The sequence below is a fragment of the Polyodon spathula genome, chromosome 6, assembly GCF_017654505.1.
Source record: "Polyodon spathula isolate WHYD16114869_AA chromosome 6, ASM1765450v1, whole genome shotgun sequence".
Taxonomy (NCBI): domain Eukaryota; kingdom Metazoa; phylum Chordata; class Actinopteri; order Acipenseriformes; family Polyodontidae; genus Polyodon; species Polyodon spathula.
Genome location: NC_054539.1, coordinates 36,611,264 through 36,638,710, shown reverse-complemented (window position 1 = coordinate 36,638,710; position 27,447 = coordinate 36,611,264). Strand labels below are relative to the sequence as shown.

General features: G+C 37.4%; 1 protein-coding gene across 1 annotated transcript in view; it reads left to right on the top strand.

The window, feature by feature from the left end:
* Nucleotides 1-27,447, top strand: part of capn9 (calpain 9) — a 55,954-nt gene that overhangs the window by 7,235 nt on the left and 21,272 nt on the right. The window contains exons 2-11 of the mRNA XM_041252805.1: nt 10,958-11,027; nt 13,837-13,955; nt 15,259-15,392; nt 16,053-16,221; nt 17,985-18,068; nt 18,542-18,627; nt 20,331-20,408; nt 24,136-24,296; nt 26,326-26,489; nt 27,169-27,377. Of these exons, the coding sequence (XP_041108739.1) occupies nt 10,958-11,027; nt 13,837-13,955; nt 15,259-15,392; nt 16,053-16,221; nt 17,985-18,068; nt 18,542-18,627; nt 20,331-20,408; nt 24,136-24,296; nt 26,326-26,489; nt 27,169-27,377 (1,274 nt within the window). The remainder of the gene's footprint in view (nt 1-10,957; nt 11,028-13,836; nt 13,956-15,258; nt 15,393-16,052; nt 16,222-17,984; nt 18,069-18,541; nt 18,628-20,330; nt 20,409-24,135; nt 24,297-26,325; nt 26,490-27,168; nt 27,378-27,447) is intronic.

The following is a 27,447-nucleotide window of genomic DNA, read 5'->3' as shown; positions in this document are numbered from 1 at the left end:
TGGCGCAAACCCAACACCTCTCATCACCCTGAGAACACCATCCCCACAGTGAAGCATGGTGGTGGCAGCATCATGCTGTGGGGATGTTTTTCATCGGCAGGGACTGGGAAACTGGCCAGAATTGAATGAATAATGGATGGTGCTGAATACAGGGAAATTCTTGAGGGTAACCTGTTTCAGTCTTCCAGAGATTTGTGACTGGGACGAAGGTTCACCTTCCAGCAGGACAATGACCCTAAGCATACTGCTAAAGCAACACTCCAGTGGTTTAAGGGGAAACATTTAAATGTCTTGGAATGGCCTAGTCAAAGCCCAGACCTCAATCCAATTGTGAATCTGTGGTATGACTTAAAGATTGCTGTACACCAACGGAACCCATCCAACTTGAAGGAGCTGGAGCAGTTTTACCTTGAAGAATGGGCAAAAATCCCAGTGGCTAGATGTGCCAAGCTTATAGATACATACCCCAAGAGACTTGCAGCTGTAATTGCTGCAAAAGGTGGCTCTACAAAGTAGAGACTATGGGGTGAATACTTATGCACGCTCAAGTTTTCTGTTTTTTTGTCTTATTTCTTGTTTGTTTCACAATAAAAAAAATTTTGCATCTTCAAAGTGGTAGGCATGTTGTGTAAATCAAATGATACAAACCCCCAAAAAATCAATTTTAATTCCAGGTTGTAAGGCAACAAAATAGGAAAAATGCCAAGGGGGGTCAATACTTTCGCAAGCCATTGTAGCACAATTTGTCAAGGCACCGACTAGAGGGGAGGCATGCCTTGATTTAGTTTTTTCAAATAACGAAGATAGAATAACTAAAACAGAGGTCAGAGAACCACTGGCAAACTCAGACCGCAACATGGTCTCATTTGAAGTGTTTTTTAAAACCCCAAAAGTAATGACTAAAGCTAAGGTTTACAATTTTAGAAAAGCAAACTATGAAGGTATGAAACAGAGACTAACAGAAGTAGATTGGAGTAAAATAGAGAAAACACCCACAGAAGAAGGATGGTTGTTCTTCAAAAATGTAGTACTGGAGGCGCAAAACAATTACATCCCTAAAGTAGATAAATCGAAATGTAAAACTAAATGGCCAAAATGGTTTAATAGATCAATTAAAAAAAATATTCAGCGAAAAAAGGCACTTTACAGAGCATTAAAAAAGGACCAAAAAGAAAGTATGCAGAAAGAGAACACAGAACTGCAAACGCAAGTCAAAAAGGAAGTTAGAAAGGCCAAGAGAGAAATAGAAATGAACATTGCTAAGGGAGCTAAAACCAATTCCAAAATGTTTTTCCAATATTACAACAGCAAGAGAACATTCAAAGAGGACATTAAATGTTTAAGAGATACAAATGGCAAAATCGTAGATGAAGAAAAAAAAAATAGCAAATATATTAAATGATTACTTTTCACAAGTTTTTACAAAGGAAGATACTGACAACATGCCCCACATGTCATCCAGTTCCTGTCCAGTTTTAAATAACTTTAGCATAACTGAGGCAGAGGTGTTAAAGGGACTAGGAGCTCTTAAAATAAACAAATCCCCTGGGCCGGATGAGATCCTCCCAGTAGTACTCAAAGAAATGAAAGAAGTAATTTACAAACCGCTAACCAAGATCATGCAGCAGTCTCTTGACACAGGGGTGGTACTGACAGACTGGAAAATTGCAAACGTAATACCGATCCACAAAAAGAGAAACAAAACTGAACCAGGTAACTACAGACCAATAAGCCTGACTTCTATTATATGCAAACTTATGGAAACTATAATAAGATCCAAAATGGAAAATTACCTATATGGTAACAGGGTACTGGGAGACAGTCAACATTGTTTTAGGAAAGGGAGATCGTGTCTAACTAACTTGCTTGATTTTTTTGAGGATGCAACATCGATAATGGATAATTGCAAAGCATATGACATGGTTTATTTAGATTTCCAGAAAGCTTTTGACAAAGTCCCGCACAAAAGATTAATTCTCAAACTGAACGCAGCTGGGATTCAAGGAAACACATGTACATGGATTAGGGAGTGGTTAACATGTAGAAAACAGAAAGTACTGATTAGAGGAAAAACCTCAGAATGGAGTGTGGTAACCAGCGGTGTACCACAGGGATCAGTATTAGGTCCTCTGCTATCCCTAATCTACATTAATGATTTAGATTCTGGTATAGTAAGCAAACTTGTTAAATTTGCAGACGACACAAAAGTAGGAGGAATGGCAAACACTGTTGCAGCAGCAAAGGTCATTCAAAATGATCTAGACAAGATTCAGAACTGGGCAGACACATGGCAAATGACATTTAATAGAGAAAAGTGTAAGGTACTGCACGCAGGAAATAAAAATGTACATTATAAATATCATATGGGAGATACTGAAATTGGAGAAGGAATCTATGAAAAAGACCTAGGAGTTTTTGTTGACTCAGAAATGTCTTCATCTAGACATTGTGGGGAAGCTATAAAAAAGGCTAACAAGATGCTCGGATACATTGTGAAAAGTGTTGAACTTAAATCAAGGGAAGTAATGTTAAAACTGTACAATGCACTAGTTAGACCTCATCTTGAATATTGTGTGCAGTTCTGGTCACCTCGCTATAAAAAAGATATTGCTGCTCTAGAAAGAGTGCAAAGAAGAGCGACCAGAATTATTCCGGGTTTAAAAGGCATGTCATATGCAGACAGGCTAAAAGAATTGAATCTGTTCAGTCTTGAACAAAGAAGACTACGAGGCGACCTAATTCAAGCATTCAAAATTCTAAAAGGTATTGACAGTGTCAACCAAAGGGACTTTTTCAGCCTGAAAAAAAAACAAGGACCAGGGGTCACAAATGGAGATTAGACAAATGGGCATTCAGAACAGAAAATAGGAGGCACTTTTTTACACAGAGAATTGTGAGGGTCTGGAATCAACTCCCCAGTAATGTTGTTGAAGCTAACACCCTGGGATCCTTCAAGAAGCTGCTTGATGAGATTTTGGGATCAATAAGCTACTAACAACCAAACGAGCAAGATGGGCCGAATGGCCTCCTCTCGTTTGTAAACTTTCTTATGTTCTTATGTTCTTATACTTGCTTACAGCCGAAATCTGGCTGATAGAGCAGGGTCTCAATCGTGCATTAGTCTCAGTACCCCTAAAAGGTGGAGGTTCGATTCCCAGTTTTGATAAAGCAAGAATATAGTTATTTGTACTTTGTAACAAGTTAAATGTTGTGTCAAGACTTAAAACAGCTGTCATGTGGTTCCAAGATTTTTTTTCACCCAGCAACGCGCAAGTGATCTAGTCTGCTAGACGCGAAATCAATCCTTATTGTTAAAGGCACAGTAGCATGTACAAGACAGACGGATCAGGTTATTTGAGCGGGACAGCGACAGCCACTTTGCCAGGTGAAAAGGCCTGGGGAGAACCCTGGTTTATTGTTGTCACAGCACCATCCTATTTAAAAAAGGTAGGCCAGTACTAACAGCCAATGTTTCTCAGCAATTATACACAGAAAGGCAGATATATGAACAGGTCATGACTAGCAGCATTGAATAATACTTCAGTAGGTATCAATAATTAACAGATAGTATTTCACTAGATATCAATAATCATTAAATTACATTTCAATATATATCAATAATCATTAATATCATAATACTTCAAACAGGCAGCACAATCGCTAGCAATAAATAGTAGCAGCCACTTGTAAAATGAGTACATTTTCACTACCCACCCCAATGGTTAGGGTGCTGATATCCTGAGAGGACACAAGCACTTAGAAGTTGTAGCTAGAATGGCCCTAGGCAGCCAAGCACAGCACTACCAGTTCCCCTTAACCTGAATGGCGCCATTTTATTGACTAAGCTTTTGCCTATATGACCAGCCAATCATCACCAACCCCTTATGTACAGAGGATGGTACAATGAAAAGCTCCTTAAACACAACCAGGCTGGGACCGTAATCTCCTTACCATTTACATACAACAGTCATTTAAAAAAAATAAAAAATCACAAACCTTAGACTGGTAACATAAAATACAAAAAGACTACCCATAAAACACAGCACTCTCAAAACTTGTATGTTTAGTTCCGTTTCATTCTTATTAGTTTTCAAGTCGATTGATAATTCAAACATCTCCACTTTAGTTTTTAACAGTCTAAATTCCTCTACATTATTCATAAGATAACATGCGAACCTCAGTACAAAGAAGAACAATCATCTTTGCTTTAAACACATTGTGCATCAGCACAATTTAAAATAATTCTTAACACAAGACCTGCACAGCTCATAATGTATATTCTAAGAGTTACACACAATATCACTTTTCTCACGTAAAAAAGGTCCTGTAACAGGGCAATGAGCCCTGTACATTGATTTATTTATTTTTAGGACGGGGTCTCCCCCTCCACCCCTGTGTTATTTTGTATTTGTTTGTTTTATTATATATATATATATATATATATATATATATATATATATATATATATATATATATATATATATATATATATATATACTACTGTTTAGCAGTGACAAATAACGTCAGTTTTTTACAAGAGTTTTATTTATTTAAACGTGTTCTGCCAGAGGCGAGGTGGTAGCTTGTCCTCTGCCAGGAACAATTAATAAACTTGTGCAGATTGTGGCTGAGGGGTACTAAAATAATCACTAGCTAGTTAAACCCCTCGGCCACGGTATATAAACCTGCAGCTCTCTGCACTCAAGGTGGGTGTTCGGAAGTGGAGAGAGAGAGAGAGAGAAATTTCAAAGTAAAAACATATAGGAACAGTGAAGGCGATTGCCCAGCCTGACCTATTTGTGTTTGTGATTTATTTTTGTTCACACTTTTATTTTCGGTGCTCTGTGAGCGTTTATTTTTTGTTAAAACCTTTTATTTATTTTTGTTTAAATAAACGGAGCACTCAGCGCTTTTTCCACTGCAGTACCTTGTGTGTGCTTTGCTTCCTGCATCTGGCCTGATGTCACCACACATGTCCATCCTATCACAGGTCCAGTAATACAACACATAATGTGCTTTCTCATCATCGGCGACACATGGTCTGCAACCTGTTTGATTTACAAAAACAAAACTAGAACTAAAAAGACAAAAGACTGAAGGTAGCTCATATCTCACATAACAAACAACGCTTCTAATACCATCTTACTCCTGTTCGGAGGACAGCTGTCAATCACTAGAAATCGACTTCAAGCTCTGAAATTCAGCAAGATCATTTACTTAGCCACGTGCAGGAGTAGTAACACAAAACAAATTAAATATTCACACACACTTTATGCCATGATCAAACAATAATTCAATAGTGAATAAAAAAAAAACAACACTCTAATGAATCATAATAATCTAAATGATATTAAATAACAAACCATATTGTGAACAAACAAATAATAATACTGTGGAGGTCCCAAGAAGGACGCAAGACAAGGTTTCAAGGCTAAACTTTTTATTTGTTTTTGCTTCAATTATTGCTTAACAAAGCTGCTGTCAGCCACAGCTCACACTTCTGCTAGTCGGTTCTTCTCTTTAGCTCTTTTTCTCTTTAGTTCCTTTTCTTCATTCTGTTCTCCTTCTTTCAGTCTGACCATGGTATACAGCTTCCACTCCCTTTTATAGGGGAGCTGGAGGGAGGCAGTGCCTGCTCCAGTCAACCCGAAGCTAGATACCTCACCTGACTGGAAAGTCCTAGGCTGGCAGCTGTGGGGAAATTCCCCAGCCCATGGATCCACAGAACCTTCTAAAAGGGAGGGGTCGGTGCCCCAGCCTGACTGCAGGTAACCTGACTCGGTGGAAAAGTACAGGGTGGTTTTTCCCATTCACTCCAGCTCGCTGACCCCACCCCTGTCTCCAGCCTGCCTTGGGACCTTCTGTTACAGTACATTAAAATACCGTGTTACATCTAATATTTTAAAACCATAACCATCCAAAAAAAAAAGTTAGGTCTTTGTTAATACAATAACATTTTATGCAGTATTTAAGATATTTTATTTTGCAGTATTTCGCCAGTACTGAGTGAACGTGAATTTTATAAAGTAGGCATACTGTCTATGTAGAATATCTGCTTGCTTTCTAATTATGTGCTTGTTTCCGTCGGAGGCTACACACTGTAACACACGGTAATATTTGACACTTTGTCATACAGTTAATACTTGCACATTATTTGAGAATAATCCCAGCAATGAGAACAGTAGAATTTTTTGTTTTTTTTTTTTTTTTTTTGTGAAAACTGCTTCGACATGCCATGGCATGATAAGAAGCTATATAAATGTAAGCTGATGTTGTTGTCTAATGGCTTTTATAATATTAATCCATAATCCATGGCACCAAAAATAATAAACTCTTTTGATCTAACTCTCTTGCTTTCACTGCAGACTCTCCCCAGCCACACTCGCTCTCTCTCTCTACCCCCACAGGCTCATGTACCCCCTTATATACCCTCTCCTCATTTCCCGCAACTGTCCGGCTCAACCAATTAAGCCCATGCTCTGCAGTCACCCTTTTTCCGGCTGCTAACTGGGAGAGATAAAGCATGGGCTTAGCCAGTGCATACAGGATGTGGTAAGGAACAAAAGGAGTGGTTCCCTTGTTGCTTTGCTTGAGCAGAGGCCCAGATGTCAGCGATTAAAATGTAACTGAGGAATCTCGAACTGCTGCCCAGCCAAGCGGACGCTTTTTCAGATAAACCTTCACCGTTTATCTTTTTTTTGAGGTTTTCACAGGAAATCCAAACAAGCCAATACCATATTCTGGGGGGAGATGGTCAGAGGAACAAATGGAGGGATCTCTCGTCTTACTAACTGGAACAGAGGCTGAGATACATGATTAAAATGAAATGGGGGGTATCTCGAACTGCTCCCAAGGGAAGCGCAAACCTCCCCCAAGAACCCGGCGGCGTTTCTCCAAATTCTTTTTTCATGACAGCAACAGAACCTCACCAAAAAAAGATCCCTCACACCACAAAATAAATCAAATTCCAAATTCTTATTTTTCATCAGAGTACTTATTCAAATGCAAAATAATATCCCAGTGTTTGGATATCCCAGTGAGCACAGTTGGATCAATAATCAGGAAGTGGAAGCTGCATCACACCACCCAGGCACTTCCAAGAAAAGACCGTCCCTCAAAACTCAGCACTCAAACAAGAAGGAGACTTGTGAGAGAAGCCACAGAGAGGCCAACAATCACTTTGAATGAGCTACAGAGTTCAGTGGCTGGGAGTGGAGTAATGGTTCACCAGTCAACCATATCAAGAGCTCTGCGTAACACTGGCCTGTATGGGAGGGTGGCAAGAAAGAAGCCATTACTCAAAAAGTACCATCTGAAAGAGCATCTGGAGTTTGCCAGAAAGCATGAGAGTGACCCAGCTGCAATGTGGGAAAAGGTTTTGTGGTCAGATATGACCAAGATAGAGCTTTTTGGCCAAAACTCAAAGCGCTATGTGTAGCGCAAATCTAACACTGCCCATGCCTCAAGACACACCATCCCTAAAGTGAAGTATGGTGGTGGCAGCATCATGCTGTGGGGTGCTTCTCATCAGCAGGGACTGGGCATCTTGTTACAATTGAAGGAAGAATGGATGGAGCAAAATACAGGAAAATACTGCAAGAGAATCTGCTTCAGTCCACTAGAAAACTGAAGCTTGGGAGGAAATTTACCTTTCAGTAGGACAACGATTCCAAGCACAAGGCCAAAGCAACATTGGAGTGGCTCAAGAACAAAAAGGTGAATGTCTTACAGTGTCCTAGTCAAAGTCCTGATCTTAATCCCATTGAGAATCTGTGGCACTATTTGAAAATTGCGGTCCACAAGCGTCATCCAACCAACCTGAACAACCTGGAGCAAATCTGCGAAGAAGAATGGGCAAAATCATTCCAACACTGTGTGCAAAGCTGGTACATACTTACCCCAAAAGACTTAAAGCTGTTATTGCAGCAAAAGGTGGCTCTACCAAATATTAATGTGTGGGGGTTGAATACTTATGCAAGCAAGATATTTCAGTTTTTTATTTTTCTTAAAAATATTTCCCAACATAAAACCAATGTCACCTTACAATAATTGATTTTGAGTTTCAGTGTTTAAAAAAAAACGAACAGAACCAATGTAAAATTCAATGTACCATTTGTAATTCCATGATATGAGAGAATTGGTCAGGGGTCTGAATACTTTTACAAGGCACTGTATATATATATATATATATATATATATATATATATATATATATATATATATATATATATATATATATATTATATCAGCGGAGGATCCTTAGAGAAGGCTAGGGAGGCACTGCCTCTTCAAAATTTAAAAGTGAAAAAAATAGTCTTGTGTAAAATGACGTACTCTCACAACAGATGAAATGAAAACAGGACAAACATAAATAAAACAAAAGTCTAACTCCTCCAAGGAGTGCTTAGCTAAACATTAACCAGTTCTAGCTAATAAATCTAGTGTAAAGCAGTCACAAAACACACTCCCCACTGTGCAGGGCCTCTGCCCTGTCACAACACAGTCAGAGCCACTTTTGTGGGACGCCTTGGGAGAAGTAAAAATATCCCAAATAAGTGGCTGTCCCTTTTAAACGAGAGGCATTTCAGGTGACCTTAGTCACACTTTTTTGTTTCAAAATAAACATTATGGTTAAATGTTAAATACATAATTTAAAAGAGTCAATTGTTTTTATTCCTAATCAAAATTAATCGCTGTTTTTTATTTCTACATTTCATTTTTCGAGACATGCCAACTTTCTTTGCACAGCAGCCTGAGAAACCACAGGAGACTCCAGCTCCTTCAAGCTCCAGTTCAATGTGGTTTACGCAATTTACGCAAGTCACTGCGTAATCATGTACTCACTGCACTGTGCCAGGCAAACCTGAAAAGCCATCTCTGTTCCATCATTTGAAATAATGTATCCCAATTAAACGACATAAATAGCATTGGGAAGAATCATCTCCCAGAGGTGTATCCTATTTAAGCAGAAATAACGATTATCAGTATCCCAAGCCTCCATTATAAACTCCAATTTTTTTTTTTTTTTTTTTTTTTTTTTTTTTTTTTTTTTTTTACAGAGAAGGCAAGCCTCCTTTCTAAACTGCCATCGGCTATAAACCACAGTACAAGCAATGGCAGATGACGTGACATGATCGCTGGTTTTAATTGGAGGAGAAACTCATGACATCCTACCCCTTGCTGAAGCTCTGCTACTGACTGCGCTCGAATAGGAGTAGTGTTGAATAGTGGAAATTGCATCTTTCTTTTTTGCATTCATTTTACGAATGAGATTTTAAAAAATAACCAAAAAAAAATAAAAAAAAATCTGTCATAACAGTTGAAAAAATCTTGACAGAAAGTTAAATACAAAGCCGGAATATGTTGTTGATATCCGTGGATGACGGGAGTTGTAGTTTTCCTCTTCATTTCTCCTGAGTGAAAACACCTTTCAGCGTGTACCAGATGAACTACTATTCACAGAAGACACTGCGCGCCCGTATGCCTATTGCGTTGTGAACCCAGCGTAGGGGCAGAAAGTTGTATGCGTATCAAAACTAGACCCGTGTAAGGCTAGAAAGTGTTATGCTGTGAGATTTTGGTAGAGGTACAATCAATTGATATGCTCATGAGGTTTGTAGGAAATGCTAAACTTAATTATACATTATATTTAAACTGGAAACACAACCAATTTCTCTTAAAGCAAAAAACTACTATGAGATAAAATTAGAAGTCAACGCAAAGTTGGTAAAGTAAACTAATTTATGAGACCCAGTGTACTTCATATCATAAATATTTGCATACTATTTTCGTAATGGGGCGGTGAAAACTATAAAAAAAAAAGATTTAAAAGACATAAACCAGCATAATGTACCCACTGAATGGGCGTTTCCCTGTTTTCTTAGCAGAAGTTGTTTGGGCATGCGCTGCGTACACGTTTTAATGCATAACACTACACCGGTACCGTCAACAAAGTGAGATACACGTTTCATATTATGATACCACTTCCTTTCTCTGGGAACGAATCTAGTTTGTCTGCCTTTCTCCTACCGTAACAACTTTGTTTAGAAAATATTTAGAAAGTATGTTAGTGACGACGTCTTGATATTGAAATGCTATATATGTTGTATATGCAGTGCATTTTTAAACATACACTGCCATTGTGTAACTGTTCAGTATATTAGAATAAACGATGATGTGTTTAACATCCAAATCGGGGGTAAACCTGTTGAGACTGCACTTGTATTATCTATTGATCTACCATGTTACTGGACCCTCGGCTGATTTACTATCCTTTCACTGTTGCACTACTATTGTGTCATTGTAGATACAATTTGTAATCCTAACTTGTTGCTTCCTAGTTCATATTGGATTTTAGTAGTATTATTTGCAATTAGTGTAAACTATACTATATTAGAATCTTGTATTGTAGTCCTGTAACACCTGTAAGTCACTTTGGATAAAGGCATCTGCCAATTATTATTATTATTATGAAAAACGTTGTCAGTCAGAATACAATAATAAGATTCTACTGCTGCTGGAACCCTCAGCCCTCTGCCTTTTTCTGCCTTCCCATTTTTTTGGGACACCAGCTGCCACTGATGTTATATATATATATATATATATATATATATATATATATATATATATATATATATATATATATATATAACCTGCATGTTTTAAGATCCCAAGGCAAAATATGACAAAAGGTTAAATATTAATTTATTAACATACTGTAATCACAATAATATACTCTTCTGTCATTCTTGACATGCAAAACCTCACTCTGTTGTAAATGCAACCAAATGTTGCATTTTCCATTCTGTACGTAAAGATGTGCATTCAAAAATACACATATTAAAATCTGTATGTTATACTGTGTGTTGTGATGCCAAGACTGCACTAGAAGGGATGTTCATTTTCCTGTGTATTATCCAAAATTAGATGATCACTGATTTTCTTTTCTCTTTTAAAGGAATTTCAGAAAAACCCACAGTTCATCGTAGGTGGAGCTTCAAGGACCGACATCTGCCAAGGAGAACTAGGTCAATATGATTCTTGTGTTCATTTTTATTGTGGTAAACATTCTCTAGCCCTTTCATGCATAGAGGTCACTAGAGTGGACAGCTATTTTTAAGTGATTATCTCCAAAAGAAACTCTGTTTTGACATCACGAATGCATGGTATCCTCTTCATTGGACGTCTGCCGAAATTAAAACTCATGCCATCTAGTGGCATTTGATAGGTACTACAAAAAATATTAACGTGCCAGTACAATTGCAGAGGAAAGTTCAGCAGCATTGAGCACCTCAGGGATTTCTGTAAAATCCTTTCACACAAAAAGAGCAGAGCAGGTACAAAAATATATTCAAAGAAAGTAATGTTTAGGGAATAATATGGTATATGTTTTGTTCAAATACTCACTTTATTTTTTTCACAGTTTGTCAAACCATATGTCCACTTAAGTGAACGGCATGCAATATTAAGATTAATATTGCACATTAGGCCTATGTTGTTCTATAGGCCTGTGCTAAATATTTTTTGTAATATAAGAGCTATATATTGCAGTGTTGTCCACAAATAGGCTGGAAGATGGAAAAGCAAAGATAATGATTTTGAAGGAGTGTTTCCTACATTTTTAGGAGAGCACAACGTGAATGTTGAGGCCATACACTTCTTTATGCACTTGTTTTCTGATACCCTGGTTGAACACAAACTTGTATGCACTGTAGAAAGGGAAGGAATATCTGTCCCTATCAAGCCAAGAATTTCAAAGTTTCCTTGGGATAAATTTGATAATGTCCTATGTCAGATATCTAAGATCCAGAATGTACTGGTCATCGAATGAAGGCCTTCGCCTTGACATGATTGCAAATGCAATGCCTGTAAACAGATTTGAAGAGATTCGTCGGTACCTTCACTTTGCAAACAATTATTCGCAAGAGCCAGGAAACAAGGTAAACTCTTCAAAATTTGGTCTGTGTTAGACAAACTGGAGGCATCCTTTAGTAAAGCAGTTGATCCTGTAGAGTTCTAGTCTGTTGAGGAGCAAATGATTCCCTTCAAGGGCCACGTGTCCGTCAAGCAGCACATTCCCAAGAAAACCAAGCCCTGGGGTTTGAAGGTGTGGGTGAGAGCAGGGACATCCAGGTACATGTATAGATTTGAGGTGTATCAGGGAGCAAGTGGAGGCAGGGGTGAAGTTAGTACACTGGGCATGTGTGCTGATGTGGTTCTTCGCCTGTGTGATGACGTACAAAACAAAAATCACAAGGTCTTTTTTGATAACCTTTTTTGTACCATCGCTCTCCTCCAGAGGTTACACGACCAGGGCATCTATGCAACAGGTACATGCAGAGCTAACAGGCTAATGGGAGCGCAATCAAATTTGAAGAGTGAGAAATAGCTGAAGGAAGAAGGAAGAGGTGCGTCGGTGACCGTGGCTAGACCGTTCAGTGATACACGTTGCATCGTCCTGTGCAGGCAAACAGCCACAGGATTCTACCCAGAGGTGGAACAAGAAAGAAAAGGAAATTATCCACATCCCTAGACCATTTGCTGTCAAGCTATATAACAAAAACATGGGGGAGTGGATCTCATGGATCAGTGTGTATCGATGTACCCACACAGATGCAAAAACAGGAGATGGTACATTCGAGTATTCTTTCACTTTCTTGATGTGACTTGTGTAAATGCATGGCTACTGTATCGAATGTCAGGATTCTATGACAAGGATCTGTTGTACTTCAAAGCATTCATAGCTCGAGCGCTGATCAATGCTGGCTCTGTAGAGCAACGTCGAAGAAGAAGGCCAAGTGAGACACCACCTCCTTTGAATTGCAGGGCAGTGTCAAGGGCACCCCCTGAAATAAGGTTCAGTGTGGGGAATCACTGGCCAAAGCTAACTGATGCAAAAAATGCTAACAGGTGCCATGATGCAGCTTGTACACGGAAAACTAAGTACATCTGCATGCAGTGCCTCGAGCCATTGTGTCCCGGGTGCTTTGCCAACTTCCACACCCAGCACTAAAATCAGACAAATTCATTTCACTAAAGAGGGAAGAATGGTAACCTGATGTGTATGACTCTCTGATGTAAAAAATAATTATTATTGTTTTAACAAGGAAGACATTTTTGTTTCTGGGTGAATACGTACATATTTGGGCATAAAAAAAAAATATTTTCAACTTTGAGGACATTTTTGTTTCTGGAAAAAAAAAAAAAAAAAAGAAGAAAATATGAGAAAACATTTTAATACATACCAGTTGAAATGGTACCAGCCATTTAGCTTTGCATTTTGTATTACTTTTTTTCACAAATAAAAGAAAAAGACTTTCATTCGTAATATGCTGTTCTAAGATAATAGGGCAATTTGTTATGTTACAGATGCATGTTGTCTACTCAAGTGGACATATGTATAACTTCTTAAATTTTGTACTAAAAAAAAAAAAAAAGTTTTTTTTATGTTTTTATAGGCCCTGAAGACTAATAAAAACCATTTGTAAAAATCTTGTTTAAGGTTAGCATAATTCATGCATGAAAGGGCTAGAGGATAATAAAATCAAGAGTGCAACATGTTAATATGGTCTTTGAGCTTGTAATTAATGCACTTGCTTTCCATAAGGGAATACAATGCCAACACTGTACCTTAGAAACAAGACATTTTTTAAGATGTATCCATACTATGCAGAGCAATCTGCAGTACTGTCTTGTACATGCCACAACTCCATATAAATGTGCACTTCTCTTAAGTAAATTCCAAACTTTCCTCCCCCTGCTGGATTTGATAAGAGTTGCTTGACATTGCTTATTTCAATTTGTTTAAATTTAAAGTCCTATCATTTTCTTTTACAGGTGATTGTTGGTTACTGGCAGCTATTGCTTCACTAACGCTAAATCAAAATACTCTAGCAAGAGTCATACTTCCGGATCAAAGCTTTGATAAGGATTATGCAGGAATATTTCACTTTCAGGTAAAATATGTTTGTAGTCTTTTGAGATGTTTGAGCAAATTAGGTTTAAGGGTGGTAATTTTTAAATCCAGAAATGGACCTGATTCCTCATTTAAGTGTCAGAAAACAGTATAAGTAACCCTTATAAATGTATAAAACGCATAAATAATGCATCTTAATTTTTTTTTAATATGTATTTGTAAAACAAGGTTACTCAGTGCTGTGATGGAATGATCCATGCAGGAATATATATATATATATATAGATATAGATATATATATATATATATGATATATATATATATATATATATATATCGAGTAAACGTTGCACCCTCAAACAGCAGACCCAGACCCAAGACTAAACACAGCTTTCCTTAGTTAAAGGGTTGGGACAGCTAGGCCATTTTCCCAACAAAACACTCTTAACTTTTAACTATACTGGACAGCTAAACTGTTTACTGGTCAGAGATATATATACTTCTCAGGTATAAACACACAATACCTTCTGTTTCTATACACACAGCAGTCCTTTGCTGCACGCACTCTATTTCTATACACACAGCAGTCCTTTGCTGCACGCACTCTATTTCTATACACACAGCAGTCCTTTGCTGCACGCACTCTATTTCTATACACACAGCAGTCCTTTGCTGCACGCACTCTATCTCTATACACACAGCATTCCTTTGCTGCACACACTATATTTCTCTGTGTTACCAGCTCCCTGGCAGTCCTCTCCCTAACAGATCTACAGGTTCTCTTTCATGTGGCACCAGTTATCCAATTTGGGAACAGCCACATTCTCAGATGTATTTGGCAGGATTAACCCTATCCCTGCCAACCACCACCAAAGCACATATAAACTCCAAACGCTTTATTTACAGGCAGACACTGGCTGCCACATTTTTATCACACTAACATATTTTATATCAAAATTTTAATAAGAATTTAAAATGCTTCAATGTCAAAATTACTTTTTTTAACGTGGCACAACATGAGAGGTGGGGTTTTATTTTCAAAGTGTTTGCTCCTAGTTGTGTGGTTCTAGCTTTGTCAAATTAATGGGTATTTTTCCTATCCAGTTCTTTGGAATTATGGGAACTGTGTAACCAAATAAATAAACAAATGGAGTACAAAGCTTACTGGCAGGATTATTACAAATATTTTAGAAAATGAAATCCATTTCAGAGTATTTGTATAAGTGTATCTATAATGTCTGACAGCACTGCATTATATCCTTTGTATATCATACTTATTTGTATTTAAGAGCTTTTTTTCTAATGAGGATATAGTTTTATAAGCTGTATCTTTTCTGATGTACAGTTCTGGCAGCACAATGAGTGGGTTGATGTTATCATTGATGACCGCTTACCAACATACAAGCAACGGTTGGTGTTTCTACATTCTGCTGAGCTGAATGAGTTCTGGAGTGCACTGCTAGAGAAAGCCTATGCCAAGTGAGTATGACCTGAAGTACAGGGAGAAAATTTCTAGATTTGCTTTGGGAGGTCATGATCTAATTGATTTAAGTACAGAAAAATGGAACAAATTAAGGAAGCAGAGGATGAAAAATTTGGAAATAACAATCCCTGTATTTATTAATTTGAAATTAGCAAAGGGGGGTGTAGCCTCTCACATAGAACTAGGGCAACTTTAATTCAAAACAAATCCGATCATGAATTTGTATTGTGGCTTGAAAACCAGGTATCAACTTTAAAATGAGAACAGGGTAAGTAAATCTTGCAAAACATTGAGGCCTACTGAGTGATACTCACAGACATATTTTCAACATGTATACGCCAGTCTTGAAAGAGTTAAAATGTCTGCATCGTTCACAAAACTAGAAAAAACAACTAATCAACATACTCTTAAGCAATCTCAAGGCGTTTGTTTCTCATTTTCTCTCTCAGTCTACTTTTTCTACTGAAAAATCTGATATTTAACATACGTATGAGTAGATCAGTGTTGTATTACCAAGTCAATACAGGTGCTGGATAAAAGTTCGGTAAATGTATCCACCCTTTATATTTTACCTGTGGTTTCACACAGTAATGTCAAGCAATCTGAATTTACCAGTAAAAAAGTAATTTATCTGACTCTGTCCTGCCTTGCAACAGGCTATATGGGAGTTATGAATCTCTGAAGGGGGGCAGTACAATAGAAGCCATGGAAGATTTTACCGGAGGTGTGGCTGAGATGTTTGATACCCAACATCCGCCTGAAAACTTCTATAAAATCCTTCAGAAAGCACTCGAGAGAGGTTCAATGTTGGGTTGTTCAATTGATGTAAGTATTATAAGAATGACTGGAAGTAACCTTATTATACATACGTTGAGTTATTTCTAGAGTGAAATGATGTAAGAATTGCTTTGAAAAAACAAAAACAGAATATTTGTGATATATTTAGAACAAACTTGCTGTAACTATTCCTGCAATACCTTTTTTTATTGAAATCCTGATTGCCTGTCATGCACACCTTGGATATAACAGCACCCCAAACTGTGTTGTTATCAGGTTATCAACAGTACTCTGACAGCAATGCTGATATTTTGAAAAAAAGGAACGTGTTGCTTTGCAGCAAGAATAGAACCGTATTCATAGCAGAGACACAAACAAAATGGCACATCATATGGGATGTGTATAGAGAGTGATTTAAAGCAGGCTCGATGAGCGCTATTTACTTGAAGGGGAAGAGTGGATAGGAAAGCAAGTCTCAGCCTCGTGATCGGGAACCTTGGTGACTGAAGGCTGTTCGGATGACCCCTGAGACCTGGAAAACGTACAGGGTCACAGTCCCTTACTTACGGGAGAGCCGTGGCGGTGGCATGGAGGCGGATGCAAACCTAAGGGTGGGAGGAGAATAGCCCCGACCTGGCGGGGCTGAACGGACTTGTGATCAAGTCCTTGAAGGAATAAAATAAGATAAAGAAAGGCCCAAATGATTACGCAGCAATGGCATTTAGAGGGCTAATATAACATATGTTTCTATACATACAGATGTTAGTATAATTACAAAGTTTGAGAGAGTAGAGGAACTAAAGGTCCAGTATAGATGGGAACGTAGCAGAATAGTGCACATAATGGGAAAGGTAAGATGATTGTGGCCAGGGGTCTCACTGGTTATAGAGCTTGAGTGGCGGATGTCTCAGAAGCGAGGGGATGTGTGATCACTTCCCCTCCCCAGTGGAGACTCGGTGCGGGGAGCTGAATAGGAAATAAGAAAATAGGAAAGTTTAGGAGGCAGAGGGGAAGATGGTGGGAGCAAACAAAGATCAAAAGAGAGATCACTAGAAGAGGCAGGATAAAGATTGGATATTTGGTGACAGTGCATCAATAGATTGAGTGATGTGCTGGTAGAGATTGGGTTACAGATAGAGAAAAGAAGAAGAAATTAAGTCTCACCCTCTCTCCATGAACACTAAAGAACTACACAAAGCAGATACAGCTTTACCTCATAATAAAGCCTGCAATTGTCCAAGATTGTGCTGTTATCTCATACGGAATCAATTATGCAGCATACAATTCTCCAATGTTTTACTTGGACAGCGTAATATTATTACTTACATACCGTAATAGAACTTCTGGCTCATGTCATCACCTTTGGGTGCTCTGTCCAGGTTTATCCTATGGAATATAATATCATTGCTGATTGTTGTAATGAACCCTTGTAGGATATGGTTTTCAGCGAGGAGCTTAGTTTTATATATTTCCACTATATGCTTGTTGCCAGGGATTTCATCCTCTGCAGGGGACAGTTAATACCAAACACTGGACCCTAGCTTTTTGATTTAAAAAAAAAAGTCAGATTACTATAAATAAAGCTATAATTTGAAAAATATATATTGTGAAGATAGGTACAGAATACAAGACCATTTTTTTCAAAGCATGTCAAAGTTGATATAAATAGAAGCTGGTTTTAATGGTTTGACGTAAAGGCATAACTGCTGGTATTATATTACAATTAAAGACATTTTGTATCTCATGGGTTAAATGCATGAGCTTTAACTACATTTTAAATGCTGTATTTTTGTTTTATTTTCACAATACAGATCACAAGTTCTGCTGAGTCAGAAGCTCAAACAACTACAGGCCTTGTGAAAGGTCACGCCTACTCAATTACTGGAATTGAAGAGGTAATAAACACATACATGTATCTTCAATGGTGTTATCATATGCCATTCTCATTTTTGGGGGGTTAGCAGTTTAAAGCTTTTGTCAGTTACTTTTTTCACACCCATATCCAGTTGAACTCACAATATCTCATAAACAAAACAGTAACCTTTTGAACTCCTTCATACAAACCATTAATGAAAATGACATTTGGCCTATAGTACTGGGAAACAAATACTGTAACAGGTAGTTAAACCAATGGTGAAATGACGCATTAGTTAAACAGTCTAAACTCACTTATGGCAATACTTTCTATTTGCTCCCATGGTGTCTTTATCATCATTCTGCCATATATGCATTTAATCCTAGAGTTTTTTTAAATCATTCTGCTGTATATGCACACTAGAAGGGCTCCATGTGTGTTTATTAATGGGGTTTAAAGCATGTTATATGTAATTCTGGATCTTTTTAAACTGTGTGTTCTGCTCTATTTCAGGTGAATGACAGAGGAAGGAAAGTAAAGCTTATCAGAGTCAGGAACCCCTGGGGTCAAGTTGAGTGGAATGGTGCTTGGAGTGACAAGTTAGTACAGTATTTATAATTCTGAGATATTATTTCTGTTGCCATTTTATACTTATGTGTATCAATAGTTCTGGATTAAAAGGTATATTAGGAAGGTTAACGTTTATATTAAACCCATTGAAACAGGGCGAGCAGCCCTGTTTAATTATTTTTAGAACAGGGTCTCCCCCTCCGCCCCTGTGTTATTTTGTGTTATATATATATATATATATATAATATATATATATATATATATATATATATATATATATATATATATATATATATATATATATAAATGACGCCGTAGCTGTGTTGTGTTTTGTTATTGTTTTTGTTTTTATTTTGAAACGTGTTCTGGCAGAGGCGAGGAAGTAACTCGTCCTCAGCCAGGAATGATTAAACCTCGTGCAGAAGGTGGCCATCTCCCAAATTAATTAAGTGATTCATTTGTTGCTAATCGGGAGATGGTCACCTGTATAAATACCTGCAGCTCTCTGCACTTAACGGTGGGAGTTCAGAGGCGGAGCGGAGAGAGAAGAGAGAACCTTAAAAAGAATAAAGATCAGTGAAGGCTATTGCCCAGCCTGATTGTATTTTGTGTTTGTGATTTGTTTTTGTTAAACCTTTTTATTTTTCTCTGTGAGCAGTGTCTTTTTGTTTGTTTAAATATATTATTTGTTTTTGTATTTAATAAATGGAGCGCGCTGCTTCTTTTTCACTGCAGTGCTACCTTCTGTGTTTTTGTTCCTCCTTCTGGCCTGATGTCACCGCGCAGCCATTTCCTGTCACACCCATATAATAACATTGTAAATGACATTTGGTAATTCTGTTATTAGACCTGTTTTATATTTTGCTTTTAATCTTACATTTCTTTTCATTGTTGGTCCTTAAATTGGGATGTGAAATAAAATGAAGGAACTGTTTCAAAACTACTGAATAATAGAAAGTAAAAGAAGGACCATGTCTTTAAAAATATGTACTGTAAAGCTTAAACATTTGTTAGCCTTTTATTATGTGTGTTTTTCACATATGAAAAAAAAACGCAAACATTTTTGTCATGAATATCAAATTCCATTAACAATACATACTTTGTATATTGCAACAGGTCGCCAACATTTCTGGATCAAAATAGGTTTTATGGGTGCGATTCACAAAATATTTGATTGTGTTATGCTGAAGAAAATTAAGAATGTGTTTTGAACTTAGTTAAGTTTTTATCCAGTATAGAACTCTGATATACTGATAACTGCATCTTGTATTAAAGTACAGCTGCTAAGGAATCTACTACACAAACAAAAATTTGTTCAGAATATTAAGAATTATCTGAGAAAGAAGTTACACCTATGCCTAAATGTGTGTCAATAATAAGTGTAAAACTTTCAGTTAAATAAATTGCATATGTGTATGTTTGTAAGCTAAAACTACACTGCCAAATATCATTTTAATTATAGTAGTAAAATACTAATCATTAAAGAACAGACTAATTTCTAACCTGTTGCCAAATATGATACTTTGTTGTTTCTTTAGCTTTAAGAGACATATCTTGGATCAAGTTCTGATCTAGATTTTAATGAATTTTACAAAAAACAAAACTTGTTTTCATAGCTGTGCAGGCTGCCGCCAAAGCTGTGAGTAATAGGATTACATTTTAACACAAAATCTTGACACATGAAAATTGGGATGTTTGTTGATGACAACCTTTACGCCTATTCTTTTTTTAGCTCTTCTGAGTGGAAAAATATCAACGAACAGGAAAGAAATCGTCTAACACAGATATCTTTGGATGATGGGGAATTCTGGTAAGCAGTTAAGAACATAAGAAGAACATAAGAAAGTTTACAAACGAGAGGAGGCCATTCGGCCCATCTTGCTCGTTTGGTTGTTAGTAGCTTATTGATCCCAAAATCTCATCAAGCAGCTTCTTGAAGGATCCCAGGGTGTCAGCTTCAACAACATTACTGGGGAGTTGATTCCAGACCCTCACAATTCTCTGTGTAAAAAAGTGTCTCCTATTTTCTGTTCTGAATGCCCCTTTTTCTAAACTCCATTTGTGACCCCTGGTCCTTGTTTCTTTTTTCAGGCTGAAAAAGTCCCTTGGGTCGACACTGTCAATACCTTTTAGAATTTGGAATGCTTGAATTAGGTCGCCACGTAGTCTTCTTTGTTCAAGACTGAACAGATTCAATTCTTTTAGCCTGTCTGCATATGACATGCCTTTTAAGCCCGGAATAATTCTGGTCGCTCTTCTTTGCACTCTTTCTAGAGCAGCAATATGTTTTTTATAGCGAGGTGACCAGAACTGCACACAATATTCAAGATGAGGTCTTACTAGTGCATTGTACAGTTTTAACATTACTTCCCTTGACTTAAATTCAACGCTTTTCACAATGTATCCGAGCATCTTGTTAGCCTTTTTTATAGCTTCCCCACATTGTCTAGATGAAGACATTTCTGAGTCAACAAAAACTCCTAGGTCTTTTTCATAGATTCCTTCTCCAATTTCAATATCTCCCATATGATATTTATAATGTACATTTTTATTTCCTGCGTGCAGTACCTTACACTTTTCTCTATTAAATGTCATTTGCCATGTGTCTGCCCAGTTCTGAATCTTGTCTAGATCATTTTGAATGACCTTTGCTGCTGCAACAGTGTTTGCCACTCCTCCTACTTTTGTGTCATCTGCAAATTTAACAAGTTTGCTTACTATACCAGAATCTAAATCATTAATGTAGATTAGGAATAGCAGAGGACCTAATACTGATCCCTGTGGTACACCGCTGGTTACCACACTCCATTCTGAGGTTTTTCCTCTAATCAGTACTTTCTGTTTTCTACATGTTAACCACTCCCTAATCCATGTACATGTGTTTCCTTGAATCCCAACTGCGTTCAGTTTGAGAATTAATCTTTTGTGCGGGACTTTGTCAAAAGCTTTCTGGAAATCTAAATAAACCATGTCATATGCTTTGCAATTATCCATTATCGATGTTGCATCCTCAAAAAAATCAAGCAAGTTAGTTAGGCACGATCTCCCTTTCCTAAAACCATGTTGACTGTCTCCCAGTACCCTGTTACCATATAGGTAATTTTCCATTTTGGATCTTATTATAGTTTCCATAAGTTTGCATATAATAGAAGTCAGGCTTACTGGTCTGTAGTTACCTGGTTCAGTTTTGTTTCCCTTTTTGTGGATCGGTATTACGTTTGCAATTTTCCAGTCTGTCGGTACCACCCCTGTGTCAAGAGACTGCTGCATGATCTTGGTTAGCGGTTTGTAAATTACTTCTTTCATTTCTTTGAGTACTACTGGGAGGATCTCATCCGGCCCAGGGGATTTGTTTATTTTAAGAGCTCCTAGTCCCTTTAACACCTCTGCCTCAGTTATGCTAAAGTTATTTAAAACTGGATAGGAACTGGATGACATGTGGGGCATGTTGTCAGTATCTTCCTTTGTAAAAACTTGTGAAAAGTAATCATTTAATATATTTGCTATTTTTTTTTCTTCCTCTACGATTTTGCCATTTGTATCTCTTAAACATTTAATCTCCTCTTTGAATGTTCTCTTGCTGTTGTAATATTGGAAAAACATTTTGGAATTGGTTTTAGCTCCCTTAGCAATGTTTATTTCTATTTCTCTCTTGGCCTTTCTAACTTCCTTTTTGACTTGCATTTGCAGTTCTGTGTACTCTTTCTGCGTACTTTCTTTTTGGTCCTTTTTTAATGTTCTGTAAAGTGCCTTTTTTCGCTGAATATTTTTTTTAATTGATCTATTAAACCATTTTGGCAATTTAGTTTTACATTTAGATTTGTCTACTTTAGGGATATAATTGTTTTGTGCCTCTAGTACTACATTTTTGAAGAACAACCATCCTTCTTCTGTGGGTGTTTTCTCTATTTTACTCCAATCTACTTCTGTTAGTCTCTGTTTCATACCTTCATAGTTTGCTTTTCTAAAATTGTAAGCCTTAGCTTTAGTCATTTCTTTTGGGGATTTAAAAAACACTTCAAATGAGACCATGTTGTGGTCTGAGTTTGCCAGTGGTTCTCTGACCTCTGTTTTAGTTATTCTATCTTCGTTATTTGAAAAGACTAAATCAAGGCATGCCTCCCCTCTAGTGGGTGCCTTCACAAATTGTGTTAGGAAGCAGTCATTTGTCATTTCCACCATTTCTATTTCATCCTTCGCGCTACCCACCGGGTTTTCCCCATTTTATTTGGGGGAAGTTGAAATCTGGTGCTTGCACATTACAGATGACATCCTCTTGAAACCCAGTTACCATTGGCATGTCCATTACTGCTGAAACTGTAAAGTTGCAGTTAAGTAAGGGAATTTATTTAGCATTTATTAATGGTAGTTATCGAAGCCAACAGTACCCTGTGGCAAAGTGGTTTGTAATGCGCAGGTGTAGAGGTCATGCAGTGCTCAAGAATGCTTTGAAACAACTCAAATCATGGTTAAACAGCTCTTTATTTGCTGGTAAATTATAATAACTGGCTCTACACACCAATGTGTATCACTCATGTTAAACCATGGGGTTCAGTCCAGAAATAAGACACTCACAAGATACACAAACACAACACGGTCACAAGTCCAGATTGAGCGCTCTTAGTGAAAGTAGTGATTTACAGGTTTATACATGCACAATGGTGAAGTGTAGTCCAGGCTTAATTGCTGACTGTTTAGCTACGGCTCCCAGAGTTTAGCCTTCTAAAATGACAAATGTAACATTTATTAGAGAAACAAAACAACACACAAAAAGTCATGGTTTGTTTATAACACAGTACTCCTTCACTGGTCCTTTCATAACCATAACAAAGGAACAGATTGCTTTGCCACATCCTCTGACATACCCTCAGTCACACCCCCTTTGGTAGCGAGTGCAATTATGTATCGTCCAATCCATGACTGACACATTGCCGACCGCATTAAGGCGATGACTTCTGGTATTGTGATTCCGCCCCCTTTCTGGATGACCGGCTTCCAACTGATCCTGGAATGAACTGTCAAACCATCCAGTCCAGGGCACGCTGTTCCTGCCCACACAGGTTGTGGAAGGAGATTGTTGACTAGGATTAATTCGCTCTCTGTCACATGCACACACACTTGTCTTACAAGTTAGTGGCTATTACAAATATAGAATATCAGAAATTAAAATATCAAATAGTTCCACTAATGGGCTGTACTTGATGCTTTAAAATGTTATGTTAATTATTTTACACTACACATTCATTTCCATGTTTTGATATATTAAACATGATATATTAAAAAAAAAAATAATGCAAAAAAAAAATTTTAAAACATATCTCGTTTAAGAAAAACATATATATATATATATATATATATATATATATATATATATAGATTATATATATATATATATATATATATATATGTGACCTGTTCATTATCCTATTATGTGTTTACTTCATTCTAAAAAAAGTATCCTTGAAAATAAAGATGTTTTATTATAACCCCTAAAGAAATGCAACAAACTTTAATGTATTCTTTGCTTGATGTTACAGGATGGAATTTGAAGATTTCAAAAAGAATTTTAGTAAGATTGAAATATGCAACCTTACCCCAGATTCTTTAGACGATGACACTCCAAATAAATGGGAAGTGAGTGTGTTTGAGGGAAGCTGGGTCCGGGGCTCCACCGCAGGAGGCTGCAGAAATTTTATTGGTAAGCAAGAGGAGTGTTAAAGAGCCCGTATCATGTCCATATAAGTTATAAAAATACATGAACATTTTATTGAACCTTGGTGTGATGTGTCCTATCTCTCTGGATAACTTGGAATAACTTTCAGTACTTTTTGTGGCATGAACCGCTTTGTGCAACTCCAATCTTTCCCAAACACCACATATGTTTACAGTCCTGGAATTAGTGTCTTCCTTCTTTCCAGTCAGGTAGTAGCAGGTGCATCACAATAAAAGTCAGTTGATGCTCATATTATTCTAACACGAGAGTTCCCCTGAGCTAACTTTTATAGATGCATTGTAAGGAAATTATGTATGTATTTCTGTGTGAAGGAGTGCACACAACAAGGATTTAACAAGTTTCTTTTATTGATTCCAGTAATCAAAAGTCATACTTTTAGAGTCTAGTCATTATCATTATCACACAATAATGAGGCCACTAGTTATGAGCAGAAATTTCTGGAAGGGCATTGGACAAGGCGCTGGTGTGTGGTCAAAGAGGACTGAATGCTTTTCAGTGCCTGCTTTTTCATTAGTCTTGAACAACTTTTGTGCAACGCTAAACCTTGTTTTTCTTAACTTATCTTTTGTGTCACCAGTGTTCCATTTTTTATTGCACAAAGTCAAGTGTCCACAAGCCTTATTTGAGGAGTAAGACATTGTCTCCGTATAACGGAGCACAGTGGGCTTATACGATTATTATTACCCCTCTGCTATCCTTACAGCAGCTCGGGTAGGATATGGTCTGCCTGGTGTCACATGCAGCTGTTTCATCTGGCATGAATGAACACAAAGGCTATCTATTTTAAATTGAAGGTTTTGAGCTGAGGTCAGAGCCAGTGTTCAGTTGTCATTTTGTGGCCTGTTCCTATCCAGAAGCCTAGTAATTCCTAACTGTCATTCTGGCATTTTGCTAAACCACAGCTTGACTTTTTCCTAAATCACTGATAAAGTAAATAACCTAGATTCCATCAACCACCCAACCATGGTTATTGTAGGATTACCACTAAAAATAAGTCATCAATGTAATCCTGGTGGACTCCCTTGTATTGTAATATGTAAAATAAAAATAATTTTAAAAAAATAAAGAGCTGGGGCCTATGGTATAAGTTTTCTGTAAGCAGTTTTGCAAACACTTATTAGCGCCGGATGCTCCGTCTGGAATATCCTACCAGCTTTGTTTGGTTGCAGGGAAAAGCAGCTGCTGATTGGCCAGCTGCGGATCCCTAACCAGCAGATGGGAGTGTCCCGGGGGGCATCATGCGATAAAAAGGGGTCAGCTACACACCTTGGGGTTGCTGCAAGGCCATATAAGGCATAGGGATTAAGATAGTCCTCATTAAGGAGACAATGAATTGTGAAAGCCGAAATCCTCTAATCACCGTGTGTTTTAACTGGGATCAGAGCTTTGTGAAAACCAAACCAAACCAGCTCCTTCGGCCACTGAGTGTTTAAATGGAAGAGCTTATATAGAAGAAGCCAAAACTGCAGTCTACTGTGTGCATAACCGGGGTCAGGGTTTGTTGAATTGCATAAGGAACAAGGATTAGTTCAGGGATTTTAAATCCTCCCTAAAAGTATAGGAGCAAGGTGTGTAAACAGGACCTCCATTGATTAACAGATTAGCGATTGCCATCCTCTCAGTAACTATTGTTTGTAGTTTTGTACCCAACGTGTTTTATTTTGTATGTTTTGTATGATTAACTGTATGTCTGCCGTCAGGTACCATTGCTGGTAATGTCACAAGGTTCTTTAGTTTGTATTCTGTACATAAATCCTGCACGCCTGGGTGACGTTGTCAGCATCAAATATGTGTGCCTCCCTGTTTGTCAACAGATAACCTGCAACCCCTATCACACAGTCTTGTGGTTTATTTAAGATAATACATGGTGTACATGAAAACAAAATGCTTTTTAATATTGAACACCATAATAACTATACCATGCTGAAGTTGTGTATGTGCAGCAGATAGAAGATATGCAGTTAACATGATTGAATTGTTTTGTTTGTTTTAGACACATTTTGGACAAATCCACAGTTTAAACTGCATCTGCAAGAGAAAGATGACAATAGTGATAAAAACGAATGCACTTTTATTGTTGCCCTGATGCAGAAAAACAGGCGCCAACTCCGAAAAGAAGGGTTGGATCTAGAAACAGTTGGATTTGCCATTTATAAGGTAACTTCTTTATTCACCTTAGATACCTGAAAGCTATATACATTGTGGTCATTTCAAACTTCTGTGTCATAAAGTCAGTTAAGCCTTTTGTTGCTCACTGATAGATTACATTTTTTAATTCATCACTAAAGTTAACTTGCACATCAATTGATAGTTGACAGTATGCCCTTCATAGAAAATGATTCTCATTTGATACTGGTCAGTGGAGGAACAGACTGAGATTTCAAGATGTCTTCCATGAGTAATGCAGCATGTCTTGTTCATACAGCTTGTTCTATTCTAATATTCACTTCTAGGCTAATCATTTAGCTCAAAACAAGCATGGTCAAAAAACGCTATTTTTTCAGTCTGATCAGGCTCCAGATCAAAATGTTCTTTGATGATCCAGCTGTCGAACACACTTATTCCCTCTTCTAATGCATTTTCTAGCAACATGTTCATGTGACATGCATGGTTTGATTTGCATGGTTGAATTGTAATTTCCATGTAATACATATTAGCCATAGTTATTTTTACACATACAGTGTAGTGTGTTACCAGTTTAGTTACCTGATTGAAAAAAGGAACTATTACAGTTACTGAAATATAAATAGAGTACAGTAATGCATTACTCCCCAACATTGGGCAGAGTGAATAGGTTTTATGCTTTGCCAGGTATTTATAGTCTTTTTTTATTCAGGCCGATCATAAAGAAGAACACCTTACAAAAGATTTCTTTCGGTTCAACCCATCCAAAGCTAGAAGTAAGACATACATCAATATGAGGGAACTCTCTGAACGGTTTAAACTACCCCCTGGAAATTATGTCATTGTTCCTACCACCTTTAAACCACACACTGAAGCAAACTTCCTCCTGAGAATCTTCTCGGAAAAGAAGGCAGATTCTGCGTAAGTAGGGCTTGATATACTGAAAAATATAGGACTTTTACGACTTCACAAAAATGGTTGTGAACTGATT